The 19,653-nt window shown below is 37.8% G+C and overlaps 1 protein-coding gene across 4 annotated transcripts; it reads right to left on the reverse strand.

The window, feature by feature from the left end:
- Positions 1–919: 919 nt before the first annotated feature.
- Positions 920–19,447, reverse strand: pkdccb (protein kinase domain containing, cytoplasmic b). Of its 4 annotated transcripts, none has more exons than XR_015709299.1 (8): positions 18,895–19,447; positions 17,747–17,854; positions 15,407–15,675; positions 15,257–15,336; positions 13,564–13,671; positions 3,845–4,021; positions 1,459–2,051; positions 920–1,353 (listed from the first exon to the last, which is right to left on the reverse strand). XR_015709299.1 is itself a non-coding variant. In XM_087780340.1 (8 exons), exons 1-7 carry the CDS (start codon positions 19,435–19,437, stop codon positions 1,957–1,959), a joined length of 1,380 nt encoding a protein of 459 aa, XP_087636466.1. In that variant the 5' UTR covers positions 19,438–19,447; the 3' UTR covers positions 920–1,470; positions 1,932–1,956. The 4 variants fall into 4 exon arrangements, 2 of the variants coding, with proteins under 2 accessions (XP_087636466.1, XP_087636465.1); XR_015709298.1 differs by having other exon boundaries at positions 920–1,412; XM_087780340.1 differs by having other exon boundaries at positions 920–1,470; positions 1,932–2,051.
- Between the last annotated feature and the right edge of the window lie 206 nt (positions 19,448–19,653).

Consider the following 19,653-nt stretch of genomic DNA (forward strand, 5'->3'; position numbering starts at 1 on the left):
AAGTTAAGACTATAGTGGATTAAGTTAAGACTATAGTTTATTAATTTAAGACTATAGTTGATCAAGTAAAGACTATAGTTGATTAAGTTAAGACTATAGTGGATTAAGTTAAGACTATAGTTGATTAAGTTAAGACTATAGTGGATTAAGTTAAGACTATAGTGGATTAAGTTAAGACTATAGTTTATTAAGTTAAGACTATAGTGGATTAAGTTAAGACTATAGTGGATTAAGTTAAGACTATAGTGGATTAAGTTAAAACTATAGTGGATTAAGTTAAGACTATAGTTGATTAAGTTAAGACTATAGTTGATTAAATTAAGACTATAGTTGATTAAATTAAGACTATAGTTGATTAAGTTAAGACTATAGTGGATTAAGTTAAGACTATAGTGGATTAAGTTAAGACTATAGTTGATTAAGTTAAGACTATAGTGGATTAAGTTAAAACTATAGTGGATTAAGTTAAGACTATAGTGGATTAAATTAAGACTATAGTGGATTAAGTTAAGACTATAGTTGATTAAGTTAAGACTACAGTGGATTAAGTTAAGACTATAGTGGATTAAATTAAGACTATAGTGGATTAAGTTAAGACTATAGTTGATTAAGTTAAGACTATAGTTGATTAAGTTAAGACTATAGTTGATTAAGTTAAGACTACAGTGGATTAAGTTAAGACTATAGTGGATTAAATTAAGACTATAGTGGATTAAGTTAAGACTATAGTTGATTAAATTAAGACTACAGTGGATTAAGTTAAGACTATAGTGGATTAAATTAAGACTATAGTGGATTAAGTTAAGACTAAAGTTGATTAAGTTAAGACTATAGTTGATTAAGTTAAGACTATAGTTGATTAAGGAAAAACGGATCAATTCAACAAGCTGTCAATCAAGTCAATGACCACGGATGCTTTACTTCTAGAGTTTTATTTTCAAATGTAGGCATGAGCGCTCTGGTTCAGCAGAAGCTCAAATTGTTTGGAATGTTCTTGAGACTCAAACAGTCAAAAATGTACAATTTAAACAAAAGTATCAAAAACATGTGATTTTTCATTGAAAATAAAAAACTTTTCACCCACAAGGTGAAGAATCATCAAAACAAGACTTTGTTTCATAAGAACTTCTTTGGCTTCAGATGCGTTTCTACCAGGAGAGAAAAACAAAGAAATACATTCACTCGCCCAGGAGTGACACGACGGATCACCCCTCGCCTCACTCCTCGCCTCACTTCAAATGTTCATCCAGGAGTGACACGACGGATCACCCCTCGCCTCACTCCTCGCCTCACCCTCGCCTCACTTCAAATGTTCATCCAGGAGTGACACGACTGATCACCCCTCGCCTCACCCTCGCCTCACTTCAAATGTTCATCCAGGAGTGACACGACGGATCACCCCTCGCCTCACCCTCGCCTCACTTCAAATGTTCATCCAGGAGTGACACGACTGATCACCCTCGCCTCACCCTCGCCTCACTTCAAATGTTCATCCAGGAGTGACACGACGGATCACCCCTCGCCTCACCCTCGCCTCACTTCAAATGTTCATCCAGGAGTGACACGACGGATCACCCCTCGCCTCACCCTCGCCTCACTTCAAATGTTCATCCAGGAGTGACACGCTTGATCACCCCTCGCCTCACTCCTCGCCTCACTTCAAATGTTCATCCAGGAGTGACACGACGGATCACCCCTCGCCTCACTCCTTGCCTCACCCTCGCCTCACTTCAAATGTTCATCCAGGAGTGACACGACGGATCACCCCTCGCCTCACTCCTCGTCTCACCCTCGCCTCACTTCAAATGTTCATCCAGGAGTGACACGACGGATCACCCCTCGCCTCACTCCTCGTCTCACCCTCGCCTCACTTCAAATGTTCATCCAGGAGTGACACGACGGATCACCCCTCGCCTCACTCCTCGTCTCACCCTCGCCTCACCCTCACCCCCCATGTCACCCTCTCGCCGCAGCCTTCCTCACGTACACCTGCGAAGCCTCGTGTGACACCAGGTGAGTGAAGTCACTCCTGAAGGAAGCGAGTCGACGACCTGAAGAGAAAAACCATGAGAGTCACGACTCGCTCAAGAGAAAATGACAAAATAACAATAAACTCAAGAAGTTTGTTCAGCAACTTTCATGTATATATATAAGTATAAGAAGGTACACTGATACACATCTATATATAAGTATATAAGTATAAGAAGGTACACTGATACACATCTATATATAAGTATATAAGTATATGAAGGTACACTGATACACATCTATATATAAGTATATAAGTATAAGAAGGTACACTGATACACATATATATATAAGTATATAAGTATATGAAGGTACACTGATACACATCTATATATAAGTATATGAAGGTACACTGATACACATCTATATATATATATAAGTATATGAAGGTACTTTGATACACATCTATATATAAGTATATGAAGGTACTTTGATACACATCTATATACAAGTATATAAATATATGAAAGTACTTTGATACACATCTATATACAAGTATATAAGTATATGAAAGTACTTTGATACACATATACAAGTATATAAATATATGAAAGTACTTTGATACACATCTATATATAAGTATATAAATATATGAAAGTACTTTGATACACATCTATGTACAAGTATATATACAGTATATATATAAGTATATGAAGGTACTTTGATACACATATACAAGTATATAAATATATGAAAGTACTTTGATACACATCTATATACAAGTATATATACAGTATATATATAAGTATATGAAGGTACTTTGATACACATATACAAGTATATAAATATATGAAAGTACTTTGATACACATATACAAGTATATAAATATATGAAAGTACTTTGATACACATATATATATAAGTATATAAATATATGAAGGTACTTTGATACACATCTATATATAAGTATATAAATATATGAAAGTACTTTGATACACATCTATATATAAGTATATAAATATATGAAGGTACTTTGATACACATCTATATATAAGTATATAAATATATGAAAGTACTTTGATACACATCTATATACAAGTATATAAATATATGAAAGTACTTTGATACACATCTATATATAAGTATATAAATATATGAAAGTACTTTGATACACATCTATATACAAGTATATATACAGTATATATATAAGTATATGAAGGTACTTTGATACACATATACAAGTATATAAATATATGAAAGTACTTTGATACACATCTATATACAAGTATATATACAGTATATATATAAGTATATGAAGGTACTTTGATACACATATACAAGTATATAAATATATGAAAGTACTTTGATACACATATACAAGTATATAAATATATGAAAGTACTTTGATACACATATATATATAAGTATATAAATATATGAAGGTACTTTGATACACGTCTATATATAAGTATATACATATATGAAAGTACTTTGATACACATCTATATATAAGTATATAAATATATGAAGGTACTTTGATACACATCTATATATAAGTATATAAATATATGAAAGTACTTTGATACACATCTATATACAAGTATATAAATATATGAAAGTACTTTGATACACATCTATATACAAGTATATAAATATATGAATTTACTTTGATACACATCTATATACAAGTATATAAATATATGAAGGTACTTTGATACACATCTATATATAAGTATATAAATATATGAAAGTACTTTGATACACATCTACATATAAGTATATAAATATATGAAAGTACTTTGATACACATCTATATACAAGTATATAAATATATGAAAGTACTTTGATACACATATACAAGTATACAGTGTACTCACCCGTCCAGGTGGTCTGCTGACTGATGCTGAAGCTGCTGCACTGCGAGTGTAAATTACAAATGTTCGCTGCTTCGTTCTCGCTGTGAACCGACAACACACAGCCGTGACGACTGTAGGACGTCCAGCAGTGATAGTCTGTGTCACCAGAGGTCGTCTTCCCCGGGATCACCTCGTAGTCTGGAGAAGACATGAGTTAGATCTGAACCAGAGGAACATCTGAAGAACTTCAAGAACAGACAAAATAGAAAGAAACAAAAATATGAGCAACTTTCATACATTTCTGCCTGAAGACTCGAGTGTCTCTGAAGTCATATTAGAGTCTCTGAAGTCATATTAGTGTCTCTGAAGTCATATTAGAGTCTCTGAAGTCATATTAGTGTCTCTGAAGTCATATTAGAGTCTCTGAAGTCATATTAGAGTCTCTGAAGTCATATTAGAGTCATTGAAGTCATATTAGAGTCATTGAAGTCATATTAGAGTCTCTGAAGTCATATTAGAGTCATTGAAGTCATATTAGAGTCTCTGAAGTCATATTAGAGTCATTGAAGTCATATTAGAGTCATTGAAGTCATATTAGAGTCTCTGAAGTCATATTAGAGTCATTGAAGTCATATTAGAGTCTCTGAAGTCATATTAGTGTCTCTGAAGTCATATTAGAGTCTCTGAAGTCATATTAGAGTCACTGAAGTCATATTAGAGTCTCTGAAGTCATATTAGAGTCATTGAAGTCATATTAGAGTCACTGAAGTCATATTAGAGTCATTGAAGTCATATTAGAGTCTCTGAAGTCATATTAGAGTCATTGAAGTCATATTAGAGTCTCTGAAGTCATATTAGAGTCTCTGAAGTCATATTAGAGTCATTGAAGTCATATTAGAGTCACTGAAGTCATATTAGAGTCATTGAAGTCATATTAGAGTCTCTGAAGTCATATTAGAGTCACTGAAGTCATATTAGAGTCATTGAAGTCATATTAGAGTCACTGAAGTCATATTAGAGTCTCTGAAGTCATATTAGAGTCATTGAAGTCATATTAGAGTCACTGAAGTCATATTAGAGTCATTGAAGTCATATTAGAGTCTCTGAAGTCATATTAGTGTCTCTGAAGTCATATTAGTGTCTCTGAAGTCATATTAGAGTCACTGAAGTCATATTAGAGTCATTGAAGTCATATTAGAGTCACTGAAGTCATATTAGAGTCATTGAAGTCATATTAGAGTCTCTGAAGTCATATTAGAGTCTCTGAAGTCATATTAGTGTCTCTGAAGTCATATTAGAGTCACTGAAGTCATATTAGAGTCTCTGAAGTCATATTAGTGTCTCTGAAGTCATATTAGAGTCACTGAAGTCATATTAGAGTCTCTGAAGTCATATTAGTGTCTCTGAAGTCATATTAGAGTCACTGAAGTCATATTAGAGTCTCTGAAGTCATATTAGAGTCACTGAAGTCATATTAGAGTCTCTGAAGTCATATTAGAGTCTCTGAAGTCATATTAGAGTCATTGAAGTCATATTAGAGTCATTGAAGTCATATTAGAGTCTCTGAAGTCATATTAGAGTCTCTGAAGTCATATTAGAGTCATTGAAGTCATATTAGAGTCATTGAAGTCATATTAGAGTCTCTGAAGTCATATTAGTGTCTCTGAAGTCATATTAGAGTCACTGAAGTCATATTAGAGTCTCTGAAGTCATATTAGAGTCATTGAAGTCATATTAGAGTCATTGAAGTCATATTAGAGTCTCTGAAGTCATATTAGTGTCTCTGAAGTCATATTAGAGTCTCTGAAGTCATATTAGAGTCATTGAAGTCATATTAGAGTCACTGAAGTCATATTAGAGTCTCTGAAGTCATATTAGAGTCTCTGAAGTCATATTAGTGTCTCTGAAGTCATATTAGAGTCATTGAAGTCATATTAGAGTCATTGAAGTCATATTAGAGTCACTGAAGTCATATTAGGGTCTCTGAAGTCATATTAGAGTCATTGAAGTCATATTAGAGTCTCTGAAGTCATATTAGAGTCTCTAAAGTCATATTAGAGTCATTGAAGTCATATTAGTGTCTCTGAAGTCATATTAGAGTCTCTGAAGTCATATTAGAGTCTCTAAAGTCATATTAGAGTCACTGAAGTCATATTAGAGTCTCTGAAGTCATATTAGAGTCATTGAAGTCATATTAGAGTCATTGAAGTCATATTAGTGTCTCTGAAGTCATATTAGAGTCACTGAAGTCATATTAGAGTCACTGAAGTCATATTAGAGTCATTGAAGTCATATTAGAGTCATTGAAGTCATATTAGAGTCTCTGAAGTCATATTAGAGTCATTGAAGTCATATTAGTGTCACTGAAGTCATATTAGAGTCATTGAAGTCATATTAGAGTCATTGAAGTCATATTAGAGTCATTGAAGTCATATTAGAGTCACTGAAGTCATATTAGAGTCATTGAAGTCATATTAGAGTCATTGAAGTCATATTAGAGTCTCTGAAGTCATATTAGAGTCATTGAAGTCATATTAGTGTCTCTGAAGTCATATTAGAGTCACTGAAGTCATATTAGAGTCATTGAAGTCACATTAGAGTCTCTGAAGTCATATTAGAGTCATTGAAGTCATATTAGAGTCTCTGAAGTCATATTAGAGTCATTGAAGTCATATTAGTGTCTCTGAAGTCATATTAAAGTCATTGAAGTCATATTAGAGTCTCTGAAGTCATATTAGAGTCTCTGAAGTCATATTAGAGTCATTGAAGTCATATTAGAGTCTCTGAAGTCATATTAGAGTCTCTGAAGTCATATTAGAGTCACTGAAGTCATATTAGAGTCTCTGAAGTCATATTAGAGTCATTGAAGTCATATTAGAGTCTCTGAAGTCATATTAGAGTCATTGAAGTCATATTAGAGTCTCTGAAGTCATATTAGAGTCATTGAAGTCATATTAGAGTCTCTGAAGTCATATTAGAGTCATTGAAGTCATATTAGAGTCATTGAAGTCATATTAGAGTCATTGAAGTCATATTAGAGTCACTGAAGTCATATTAGAGTCTCTGAAGTCATATTAGAGTCATTGAAGTCATATTAGAGTCTCTGAAGTCATATTAGAGTCTCTAAAGTCATATTAGAGTCATTGAAGTCATATTAGTGTCTCTGAAGTCATATTAGAGTCTCTGAAGTCATATTAGAGTCTCTAAAGTCATATTAGAGTCATTGAAGTCATATTAGAGTCATTGAAGTCATATTAGTGTCTCTGAAGTCATATTAGAGTCATTGAAGTCATATTAGAGTCTCTGAAGTCATATTAGAGTCATTGAAGTCATATTAGTGTCTCTGAAGTCATATTAGAGTCATTGAAGTCATATTAGAGTCATTGAAGTCATATTAGTGTCTCTGAAGTCATATTAGAGTCATTGAAGTCATATTAGAGTCTCTGAAGTCATAGTAGTGTCTCTGAAGTCATATTAGAGTCTCTAAAGTCATATTAGTGTCTCTGAAGTCATATTAGAGTCACTGAAGTCATATTAGAGTCTCTGAAGTCATATTAGAGTCATTGAAGTCATATTAGAGTCATTGAAGTCATATTAGTGTCTCTGAAGTCATATTAGAGTCACTGAAGTCATATTAGAGTCATTGAAGTCACATTAGAGTCTCTGAAGTCATATTAGAGTCTCTGAAGTCATATTAGAGTCTCTGAAGTCATATTAGTGTCTCTGAAGTCATATTAGAGTCTCTGAAGTCATATTAGAGTCATTGAAGTCATATTAGTGTCTCTGAAGTCATATTAGAGTCATTGAAGTCATATTAGAGTCTCTGAAGTCATAGTAGTGTCTCTGAAGTCATATTAGAGTCTCTAAAGTCATATTAGTGTCTCTGAAGTCATATTAGAGTCACTGAAGTCATATTAGAGTCTCTGAAGTCATATTAGAGTCATTGAAGTCATATTAGAGTCATTGAAGTCATATTAGTGTCTCTGAAGTCATATTAGAGTCACTGAAGTCATATTAGAGTCATTGAAGTCACATTAGAGTCTCTGAAGTCATATTAGAGTCATTGAAGTCATATTAGAGTCTCTGAAGTCATATTAGAGTCATTGAAGTCATATTAGTGTCTCTGAAGTCATATTAGAGTCACTGAAGTCATATTAGAGTCATTGAAGTCACATTAGAGTCTCTGAAGTCATATTAGAGTCATTGAAGTCATATTAGAGTCTCTGAAGTCATATTAGAGTCATTGAAGTCATATTAGTGTCTCTGAAGTCATATTAGAGTCTCTGAAGTCATATTAGAGTCTCTGAAGTCATATTAGAGTCATTGAAGTCATATTAGAGTCTCTGAAGTCATATTAGAGTCTCTGAAGTCATATTAGAGTCACTGAAGTCATATTAGAGTCTCTGAAGTCATATTAGAGTCATTGAAGTCATATTAGAGTCTCTGAAGTCATATTAGAGTCATTGAAGTCATATTAGAGTCTCTGAAGTCATATTAGAGTCTCTGAAGTCATATTAGTGTCTCTGAAGTCATATTAGAGTCATTGAAGTCATATTAGAGTCATTGAAGTCATATTAGAGTCTCTGAAGTCATATTAGAGTCATTGAAGTCATATTAGAGTCATTGAAGTCATATTAGAGTCTCTGAAGTCATATTAGAGTCACTGAAGTCATATTAGAGTCTCTGAAGTCATATTAGAGTCATTGAAGTCATATTAGTGTCTCTGAAGTCATATTAGAGTCATTGAAGTCATATTAGAGTCTCTGAAGTCATATTAGAGTCATTGAAGTCATATTAGAGTCTCTGAAGTCATATTAGAGTCATTGAAGTCATATTAGAGTCACTGAAGTCATATTAGAGTCATTGAAGTCATATTAGAGTCTCTGAAGTCATATTAGAGTCACTGAAGTCATATTAGAGTCACTGAAGTCATATTAGAGTCATTGAAGTCATATTAGAGTCTCTGAAGTCATATTAGAGTCTCTGAAGTCATATTAGAGTCACTGAAGTCATATTAGAGTCTCTGAAGTCATATTACAGTCATTGAAGTCATATTGGAGTCTCTGAAGTCATATTAGAGTCTCTGAAGTCATATTAGAGTCATTGAAGTCATATTAGAGTCTCTGAAGTCATATTAGAGTCATTGAAGTCATATTAGAGTCTCTGAAGTCATATTAGAGTCACTGAAGTCATATTAGAGTCTCTGAAGTCATATTAGAGTCTCTGAAGTCATATTAGTGTCTCTGAAGTCATATTAGAGTCATTGAAGTCATATTAGAGTCATTGAAGTCATATTAGTGTCTCTGAAGTCATATTAGAGTCATTGAAGTCATATTAGTGTCTCTGAAGTCATATTAGAGTCATTGAAGTCATATTAGAGTCATTGAAGTCATATTAGTGTCTCTGAAGTCATATTAGAGTCATTGAAGTCATATTAGTGTCTCTGAAGTCATATTAGAGTCATTGAAGTCATATTAGTGTCTCTGAAGTCATATTAGAGTCATTGAAGTCATATTAGTGTCTCTGAAGTCATATTAGAGTCATTGAAGTCATATTAGAGTCTCTGAAGTCATATTAGAGTCATTGAAGTCATATTAGAGTCATTGAAGTCATATTAGAGTCTCTGAAGTCATATTAGAGTCACTGAAGTCATATTAGAGTCTCTGAAGTCATATTAGAGTCATTGAAGTCATATTAGTGTCTCTGAAGTCATATTAGAGTCACTGAAGTCATATTAGAGTCATTGAAGTCATATTAGAGTCTCTGAAGTCATATTAGAGTCACTGAAGTCATATTAGAGTCACTGAAGTCATATTAGAGTCATTGAAGTCATATTAGAGTCATTGAAGTCATATTAGAGTCACTGAAGTCATATTAGAGTCTCTGAAGTCATATTAGAGTCTCTGAAGTCATATTAGAGTCATTGAAGTCATATTAGAGTCTCTGAAGTCATATTAGAGTCATTGAAGTCATATTAGAGTCTCTGAAGTCATATTAGAGTCATTGAAGTCATATTAGAGTCTCTGAAGTCATATTAGAGTCACTGAAGTCATATTAGAGTCATTGAAGTCATATTAGAGTCTCTGAAGTCATATTAGAGTCATTGAAGTCATATTAGAGTCTCTGAAGTCATATTAGAGTCTCTGAAGTCATATTAGAGTCTCTGAAGTCATATTAGAGTCTCTGAAGTCATGTTAGTGTCTCTGAAGTCATGTTAGAGTCTCTGAAGTCATATTAGAGTCTGACTCTGAAGTCATATTAGAGTCTCTGAAGTCATATTAGAGTCTCTGAAGTCATATTAGAGTCTCTGGAGTCATATTAGAGTCTCTGAAGTCATATTAGAGTCTCTGAAGTCATATTAGAGTCACTGAAGTCATATTAGAGTCATTGAAGTCATATTAGAGTCATTGAAGTCATATTAGAGTCTCTGAAGTCATATTAGAGTCATTGAAGTCATATTAGAGTCATTGAAGTCATATTAGAGTCACTGAAGTCATATTAGAGTCATTGAAGTCATATTAGAGTCTCTGAAGTCATATTAGAGTCTCTGAAGTCATATTAGAGTCATTGAAGTCATATTAGAGTCTCTGAAGTCATATTAGAGTCTCTGAAGTCATATTAGAGTCATTGAAGTCATATTAGAGTCTCTGAAGTCATATTAGAGTCTCTGAAGTCATATTAGAGTCATTGAAGTCATATTAGAGTCTCTGAAGTCATATTAGAGTCTCTGAAGTCATATTAGAGTCACTGCAGTCATATTAGAGTCATTGAAGTCATATTAGAGTCACTGAAGTCATATTAGAGTCATTGAAGTCATATTAGAGTCACTGAAGTCATATTAGAGTCATTGAAGTCATATTAGAGTCACTGAAGTCATATTAGAGTCATTGAAGTCATATTAGAGTCACTGAAGTCATATTAGAGTCATTGAAGTCATATTAGAGTCATTGAAGTCATATTAGAGTCACTGATGTCATATTAGAGTCATTGAAGTCATATTAGAGTCATTGAAGTCATATTAGAGTCACTGAAGTCATATTAGAGTCATTGAAGTCATATTAGAGTCATTGAAGTCATATTAGAGTCACTGATGTCATATTAGAGTCATTGAAGTCATATTAGAGTCATTGAAGTCATATTAGAGTCATTGAAGTCATATTAGAGTCACTGAAGTCATATTAGAGTCATTGAAGTCATATTAGAGTCACTGAAGTCATATTCGAGTCTCTGAAGTCATATTAGTGTCTCTGAAGTCATATTAGAGTCTCTGAAGTCATATTAGAGTCATTGAAGTCATATTAGTGTCATTGAAGTCATATTAGTGTCTCTGAAGTCATATTAGAGTCTCTGAAGTCATATTAGAGTCACTGAAGTCATATTAGAGTCATTGAAGTCATATTAGTGTCTCTGAAGTCATATTAGAGTCATTGAAGTCATATTAGAGTCACTGAAGTCATATTAGAGTCATTGAAGTCATATTAGAGTCATTGAAGTCATATTAGTGTCTCTGAAGTCATATTAGAGTCATTGAAGTCATATTAGAGTCATTGAAGTCATATTAGTGTCTCTGAAGTCATATTAGAGTCTCTGAAGTCATATTAGAGTCACTGAAGTCATATTAGAGTCATTGAAGTCATATTAGAGTCATTGAAGTCATATTAGAGTCATTGAAGTCATATTAGAGTCATTGAAGTCATATTAGAGTCACTGAAGTCATATTAGAGTCTCTGAAGTCATATTAGAGTCATTGAAGTCATATTAGAGTCTCTGAAGTCATATTAGAGTCATTGAAGTCATATTAGAGTCACTGAAGTCATATTAGAGTCATTGAAGTCATATTAGAGTCACTGAAGTCATATTAGAGTCATTGAAGTAATCTGGAGTCATCTGCTTCATATTAGAGTCACGAGGAGCAAACACACACAGACACACACACACACACAGACACACTCTCACACACACACAAACACGGACACACACACACACACACACATCTATATAAAGACACACACACACACATCTGTCAGTGATTCAAGAATCTCTCGATGACTCATCTTTTCATTTCACTTTTTCCTTTTGTGAAAAACTTTTCATTTACTGCAGAACCAGAGCCTGTTGCTCGTGACTCGTGGTCAGTAGTTTGAATCCCTGGGAGGCTTCAATGGAAGTCATGGAGATTCCACTTGTTAGCATCAGACGTTAGCTTCAGAGTTAGCATCAGAGTTAGCTTCAGAGTTCGCTTCAGAGTTCGCATCAGAGTTAGCATCAGAGTTCGCTTCAGAGTTCGCTTCAGAGTTCGCTTCAGAGTTCGCTTCAGAGTTCGCTTCAGAGTTAGCATCAGAGTTAGCATCAGAGTTCGCTTCAGAGTTCGCTTCAGAGTTCGCTTCAGAGTTCGCTTCAGAGTTAGCATCAGAGTTCGCTTCAGAGTTAGCATCAGAGTTCGCTTCAGAGTTCGCTTCAGAGTTCGCTTCAGAGTTAGCATCAGAGTTCGCTTCAGAGTTCGCTTCAGAGTTCGCTTCAGAGTTCGCTTCAGAGTTCGCTTCAGAGTTAGCATCAGAGTTCGCTTCAGAGTTCGCTTCAGAGTTCGCTTCAGAGTTCGCATCAGAGTTAGCATCAGAGTTAGCTTCAGAGTTAGCATCAGAGTTCGCATCAGAGTTCGCTTCAGAGTTCGCTTCAGAGTTAGCATCAGAGTTAGCATCAGAGTTAGCATCAGAGTTAGCATCAGAGTTCGAAACAGAGTTCGCTTCAGAGTTCGCATCAGAGTTAGCTTCAGAGTTAGCATCAGAGTTCGCTTCAGAGTTCGCTTCAGAGTTAGCATCAGAGTTCGCATCAGAGTTAGCATCAGAGTTAGCTTCAGAGTTAGCATCAGAGTTCGCATCAGAGTTCGCTTCAGAGTTAGCGTCAGAGTTCGCTTCAGAGTTCGCATCAGAGTTCGCATCAGAGTTCGCTTCAGAGTTAGCATCAGAGTTAGCATCAGAGTTAGCATCAGAGTTAGCATCAGAGTTCGAAACAGAGTTCGCTTCAGAGTTCGCATCAGAGTTCGAAACAGAGTTCGCTTCAGAGTTCGCATCAGAGTTCGCTTCAGAGTTCGCTTCAGAGTTAGCTTCAGAGTTAGCTTCAGAGTTAGCTTCAGAGTTAGTAAGTAAGTAAGTAGCTTCAAAGATCTTTGTTCAAAGTAAGAAACTCTTCAAACATGAAACGTTGGTCAAAGAACATGAGAAACATGGAGGTTTGTTATCAGGAGGATCAGCAGCAGCTTCTGGCACCTCCTTGTTAAGAACCCTGCGAGGCCTCTCTGACGTGGGCCGGGCCTGCTGCATAAACAGTCCAGCATCTGGAGACGTTTGACCGCAGGAACCTTCAGAGATTCATATTTCAGGAGGTGGAACACGAGGGAAAGAAATCACTATATATGGCGTCAAACTGTGGCTGGAATGTCTGGTGTTGACTCGACTTAAGCTGATCCTGGAGCCGAGTCCACAGTGTTGGTCTACAGGAGGTTCTTGAGGTTCTGTGAGCCTCGACATGAGCTTTAACGTCTCATTCCTGCTGCTCATAAAGCTGTCACAACACACACACACACACACACACACACACACACACACACACACACACACACACACACACACACACACACACACACACACACACACACACACACACACACACACACACACACACACACACACACACACACACACACACACACACTCGAACAAAGGTCTCAGTGTGACTCGTACCTTCAGTCAGGGAAGGAGGCAGATGGTCCAGGTGCAGGCCAGACTGGTACAGCAGAAGGATACGTTCAAAGACCTCCAGCGTCTTCTCTATGTCGCCTTTCAGCTCCGCTGAAGAAACCAGAGATCAGTGATCATCCAACTATAGATCCATATTTATAGATCCATCCATCGAAGCCATCCATCCATCCATCTATAGATCCATCCATCGAAGCCATCCATCCATCCATATATAGATCCATCCATCTATAGATCCATCCATCTATAGATCCATCCATCCATCCATATATAGATCCATCCATCTATAGATCCATCCATCCATCCATATATAGATCCATCCATCTATAGATCCATCCATCCATCCATATATAGATCCATCCATCTATAGATCCATCCATCCATCCATATATAGATCCATCCATCTATAGATCCATCCATCCATCCATCCAAATATAGATCCATCCATCTATAGATCCATCCATCCATCCATATATAGATCCATCCATCTATAGATCCATCCATAGATCCATCCATCTATAGATCCATCCATCTATAGATCCATCCATCCATCTATAGATCCATCCATCTATAGATCCATCCATATATACATCCATCCATCCATCTATAGATACATCCATATATATATATATACATCCATCCATCCATCTATCTATAGATCCATCCATATATACATCCATCCATCCATCTATCTATAGATCCATCCATCTATAGATCCATCCATATATACATCCATCCATCTATAGATCCATCCATCTATAGATCCATCCATATATACATCCATCCATCCATATATCCATCCATCCATCCATCCATCTATCTATAGATCCATCCATATATACATCCATCCATCCATATATACATCCATCCATCCATCTATAGATCCATCCATCTATAGATCCATCCATATATACATCCATCCATCCATATATACATCCATCCATTCATCTATCTATAGATCCATCCATCCATATATCCATCCATCTATCTATAGATCCATCCATATATACATCCATCCATCCATATATACATCCATCCATCCATCTATAGATCCATCCATCTATAGATCCATCCATATATACATCTATCCATGCATCTATAGATCCATCCATCTATAGATCCATCCATATATACATCCATCTTCAATACTATAAATGTATATAAATATCTCAACTATGATCATATAGAAATATTGGTTTTAAAAATAAATATAAATGAGCGACAAAATCTTTTTTTTTTTTTTTAGAATCCCTTATTAGTCCCGCGAGGGGAAATTCAGCCATTCACACATACTGATGGGAGTAGGCTGTAGGCTGCATACTTGCGCCAAGTTCACCATCAGGAGCAATCAGGGTGAAGTGTCTTCAGGGACACAACGACACAAGCTTGTCTGGAGCTGGGATTGAACCTGCAACCTTTTGGACTGCAGGCAACCACTCTACCATCTGAGCTATGTCGCCACTCAATGACCTCATATGAATTGATTCATGAAACATTGATTACAGTTGAAAGCGAGATTCATTACAAGGTCGCTGAGGTCAAAGGGAGACCCTGGAAAGCTGGTCGAGTGCAGAAATAATGACTATTATAAGTATTCTTTCAGTCCAACAACAACAACAACAACAACAGTCTGTGATCACGTCAATGTTTTCTGAAGAATAAATGAGTTAAGATTCACCTGTGGAGTTCATGATCTGCTCCACCAGGTGAGTGAGAGTGGGCGGGGCCTGGTGAGGCAGCAGGTAGGTGAAGAAATACCTGAGAGAGAGACATCAGTCAAAACTGTAGGAACTCCTATTTCCTCCCTCGACCTTCACCACCTTCTCACCTGTAGGCGTTGTAGACGTTCATCTTCTCGTTCAGACCGCGACACCTGTGCTGCGAGCAGGTCAGAGAGAAGTTTCTGTTCGGGAAGCGAAGCTCGCAGTCGTCGTCCGTCGCACACGCCTTCTCGCCGGCGCTGGCGTCGTCCAGGTCCGTGAGCTTCAGCGAACCCGACACCGTCACGAACTGACGGGGCTGGAAGTCCAGCAGAGCCACGGAGCCCAGAGGTGAGCGCGACAGGAAGTGCAGCAGACGAGCCAGATCCAGACACACCTGAGACATCAAAGTTCAACCAATGAAGACGAAGCATCCGCTCACTGCTCGTCTACACAGGAAGTGTTTGCTCGACAACCAGGAAGTGTTTGCTCGTCTACACAGGAAGTGTTTTTCTTCTAAATTAAATCTCAAAATTAAAGCTCATTTAAGTATCGAGTTGTTTTTAAAGTAACGTTTCTAAGCCCTTAAGATGCCGGATCAGACCGAAGCAGTCGAGCGAGATGAAGGCATGAGTTGTGCACTGAGTGTCGCAGCACAAACATAGTTGTGTAGTCGAGTCATGCTTGTGTGTCTTGGATCAGCTATAGTGGGTCGACTGTGAAAACAAGAGCCGCTGAAACTGAACACTCTGGGATTAAACCAGAGCAGATGCTACGTGTGTGTGTGTGTGTGTGTGTGTGTGTGTGTGTGTGTGTGTGTGTGTGTGTGTGTGTGTGTGTGTGTGTGTGTGTGTGTGTGTGTGTGTGTGTGTGTGTGTGTGTGTGTGTGTGTGTGTGTTTGTATATCTATATACATTTGTGTACATGTGTGTAAGCATGTGTGTCTCACAGCAGGAACAGACTGTGCAGCAGCAGCTGACAGAAGACGACAGAAGAAGAGAGAAGACGAGAGAAGACGAGAGAAGACGAGAGAAGACGACAGAAGACGACAGAAGACGAGAGAAGACGACAGAAGACGAGAGAAGACGAGAGAAGACGACAGAAGACGAGAGAAGACGAGAGAAGACGAGAGAAGACGACAGAAGACGACAGAAGACGACAGAAGAAGAGAGAAGACGAGAGAAGACGAGAGAAGACGACAGAAGACGAGAGAAGACGACAGAAGACGAGAGAAGACGAGAGAAGACGACAGAAGACGAGAGAAGACGAGAGAAGATGACAGAAGACGAGAGAAGACGACAGAAGACGACAGAAGACGAGAGAAGACGACAGAAGACGAGAGAAGACGAGAGAAGATGACAGAAGACGAGAGAAGACGACAGAAGACGACAGAAGACGAGAGAAGACGACAGAAGACGAGAGAAGACGAGAGAAGACGACAGAAGACGAGAGAAGACGAGAGAAGACGAGAGAAGACGAGAGAAGACGACAGAAGACGACAGAAGAAGAGAGAAGACGAGAGAAGACGAGAGAAGACGACAGAAGACGAGAGAAGACGAGAGAAGACGACAGAAGACGAGAGAAGACGACAGAAGACGACAGAAGACGAGAGAAGACGAGAGAAGACGACAGAAGACGAGAGAAGACGACAGAAGACGACAGAAGAAGAGAGAAGACGACAGAAGACGAGAGAAGACGAGAGAAGACGACAGAAGACGAGAGAAGACGAGAGAAGACGAGAGAAGACGAGAGAAGACGACAGAAGACGACAGAAGACGACAGAAGAAGAGAGAAGACGAGAGAAGACGAGAGAAGACGACAGAAGACGAGAGAAGACGACAGAAGACGAGAGAAGACGAGAGAAGACGACAGAAGACGAGAGAAGACGAGAGAAGACGACAGAAGACGAGAGAAGACGAGAGAAGATGACAGAAGACGAGAGAAGACGACAGAAGACGACAGAAGACGAGAGAAGACGACAGAAGACGAGAGAAGACGAGAGAAGATGACAGAAGACGAGAGAAGACGACAGAAGACGACAGAAGACGAGAGAAGACGACAGAAGACGAGAGAAGACGAGAGAAGACGACAGAAGACGAGAGAAGACGAGAGAAGACGAGAGAAGACGACAGAAGACGACAGAAGACGACAGAAGACGACAGAAGAAGAGAGAAGACGAGAGAAGACGAGAGAAGACGACAGAAGACGAGAGAAGACGAGAGAAGACGACAGAAGACGAGAGAAGACGACAGAAGACGACAGAAGACGAGAGAAGACGAGAGAAGATGACAGAAGACGAGAGAAGACGACAGAAGACGAGAGAAGACGACAGAAGACGACAGAAGAAGAGAGAAGACGACAGAAGACGAGAGAAGATGAGAGAAGATGACAGAAGACAAAAGGAGATGAGAGAAGACGAGCGAAGACGACAGAAGACGAGAGAAGACGACAGAAGATGATGGACTTACTCTGAATCTGTCCTCCCAGGGACTCTGCAGCAACTGGATCATCTGAACTGGACTTCCCTGCTCCAGGATCACCGTCACCCTGTGGCCGTCAGAGCAGTGACCTTTGAGCTGTGGTCACACATGAAGGGGTTAAAACATACATGTTCTTAATCGTCATCGATTAATATGTTTTTAATCGTCATCGATTAATATGTTTTTAATCGTCATCGATTAATATGTTTTTAATCGTCATCGATTAATTTGTTTTTAATCGTCATCGATTAATATGTTTTTAATCGTCATCGATTAATATGTTTTTAATCGTCATCGATTAATTTGTTTTTAATCGTCATCGATTAATTTGTTTTTAATCATCATCGATTAATATGTTTTTAATCGTCATCGATTAATTTGTTTTTAATCGTCATCGATTAATTTGTTTTTAATCGTCATCGATTAATATGTTTTTAATCGTCATCGATTAATTTGTTTTTAATCGCCATCGATTAATATGTTTTTAATCGTCATCGATTAATTTGTTTTTAATCGTCATCGATTAATATGTTCTTTTTACATACATCTATATATATATACACATATATATATATAGATGTATGTATACACATATATATATACACACATATATATATATATATATATATATACACATATATATATATAGATGTATGTATACACATATATATACACACATATATATATATATATATATATATATACACATATATATATATATATATGTGTATATATATATATATGTGTGTATATATATATATACATATATATATCTATAGATATGTATATATCTATAGATATATATATAGATATATACATATATATATATATACATATATATATCTATAGATATGTATATATATATATATATATATATATATATATATATATACATATCTTACTCAAAGGTTTAAACTGATCCAACATCACAGAAACAAACTCGTTCTTTCTTCAAACCATTTGATTCGTTGATCGATAAAAATGTCTGAACGAGAGAAAAACCGCTTCTGGTCCACAGATGAGTCACGTGACTGGACTTCATGAAGACTTCATTGTCTGCAGCTGCACGACTGGACCCTAGAGGTCAGCGCGGGGTCACAGGCTCAGACAAAGGTGGGTGTCACATGACTGTTTACCTGGATGACGTTGGGATGTTGGAGTCTCTGGATCAGAACCATCTCCTTCCTGAGCTTCAGCGACACCAGCTCCCTGCAGCCCTGCAGGTCCATGAAGTCCTGGACACACTTGCTCATGTCGATGCCTTGCTCGTGGACCAGCTTCAGGGCTGCGGGTTCTCCTCCCGCCAGCGTCACCTTCACCACCAGCTTCGTGTATCCAGAGCCCAGGACCTCCTGAGCCCGCGTGTCCACCAGAGACCCGCAGTCCAACGAGCCTGCGCCCCAGAGCCGGGTCTCCAGCTGCAGGTCCAGATCCTGAGCAGAACCTCTGAGGTCCAGATCCTGAGCAGAACCTCTGAGGTCCAGAGGCAGCAGAGGCAGGATCTCGTCGCGTCGCGCCTGGAGTTGCTGGTTCAACGCCGCGCGCAGCTTCTCATCACGAGTTGTGTCCGAACCCTCGGTTCTGGTTCCGAACTGCTGCAGGCCGCGGATCAGCAGCGAGGCCAGGACGGACAGAACCAGGACCGCCAGGAGGGCAGCAGCTCGAACCGAGCCGCACATGACGAGCACGCGCGTCCTCAGCTCCAGTGAGAGCTTCAGTGAGACCAGGACCTGGATCTGGATCTGAGGAGGTGTGTCCTGGTCAGAACCTCCCCCTGGAACCTGACACCCGCCCCGCGAGTCAGCGAGCTGTCAATCAACACGTGCTGCGTCATCAAGAACACACGTGACCTCCTGCAGCGCGTTTAGTACATGAAGGATTACAAGTACTCGTGT

Source organism: Callionymus lyra, chromosome 18 (assembly GCF_982586985.1).
Source record: "Callionymus lyra chromosome 18, fCalLyr1.hap1.1, whole genome shotgun sequence".
NCBI lineage: Eukaryota > Metazoa > Chordata > Actinopteri > Syngnathiformes > Callionymidae > Callionymus > Callionymus lyra.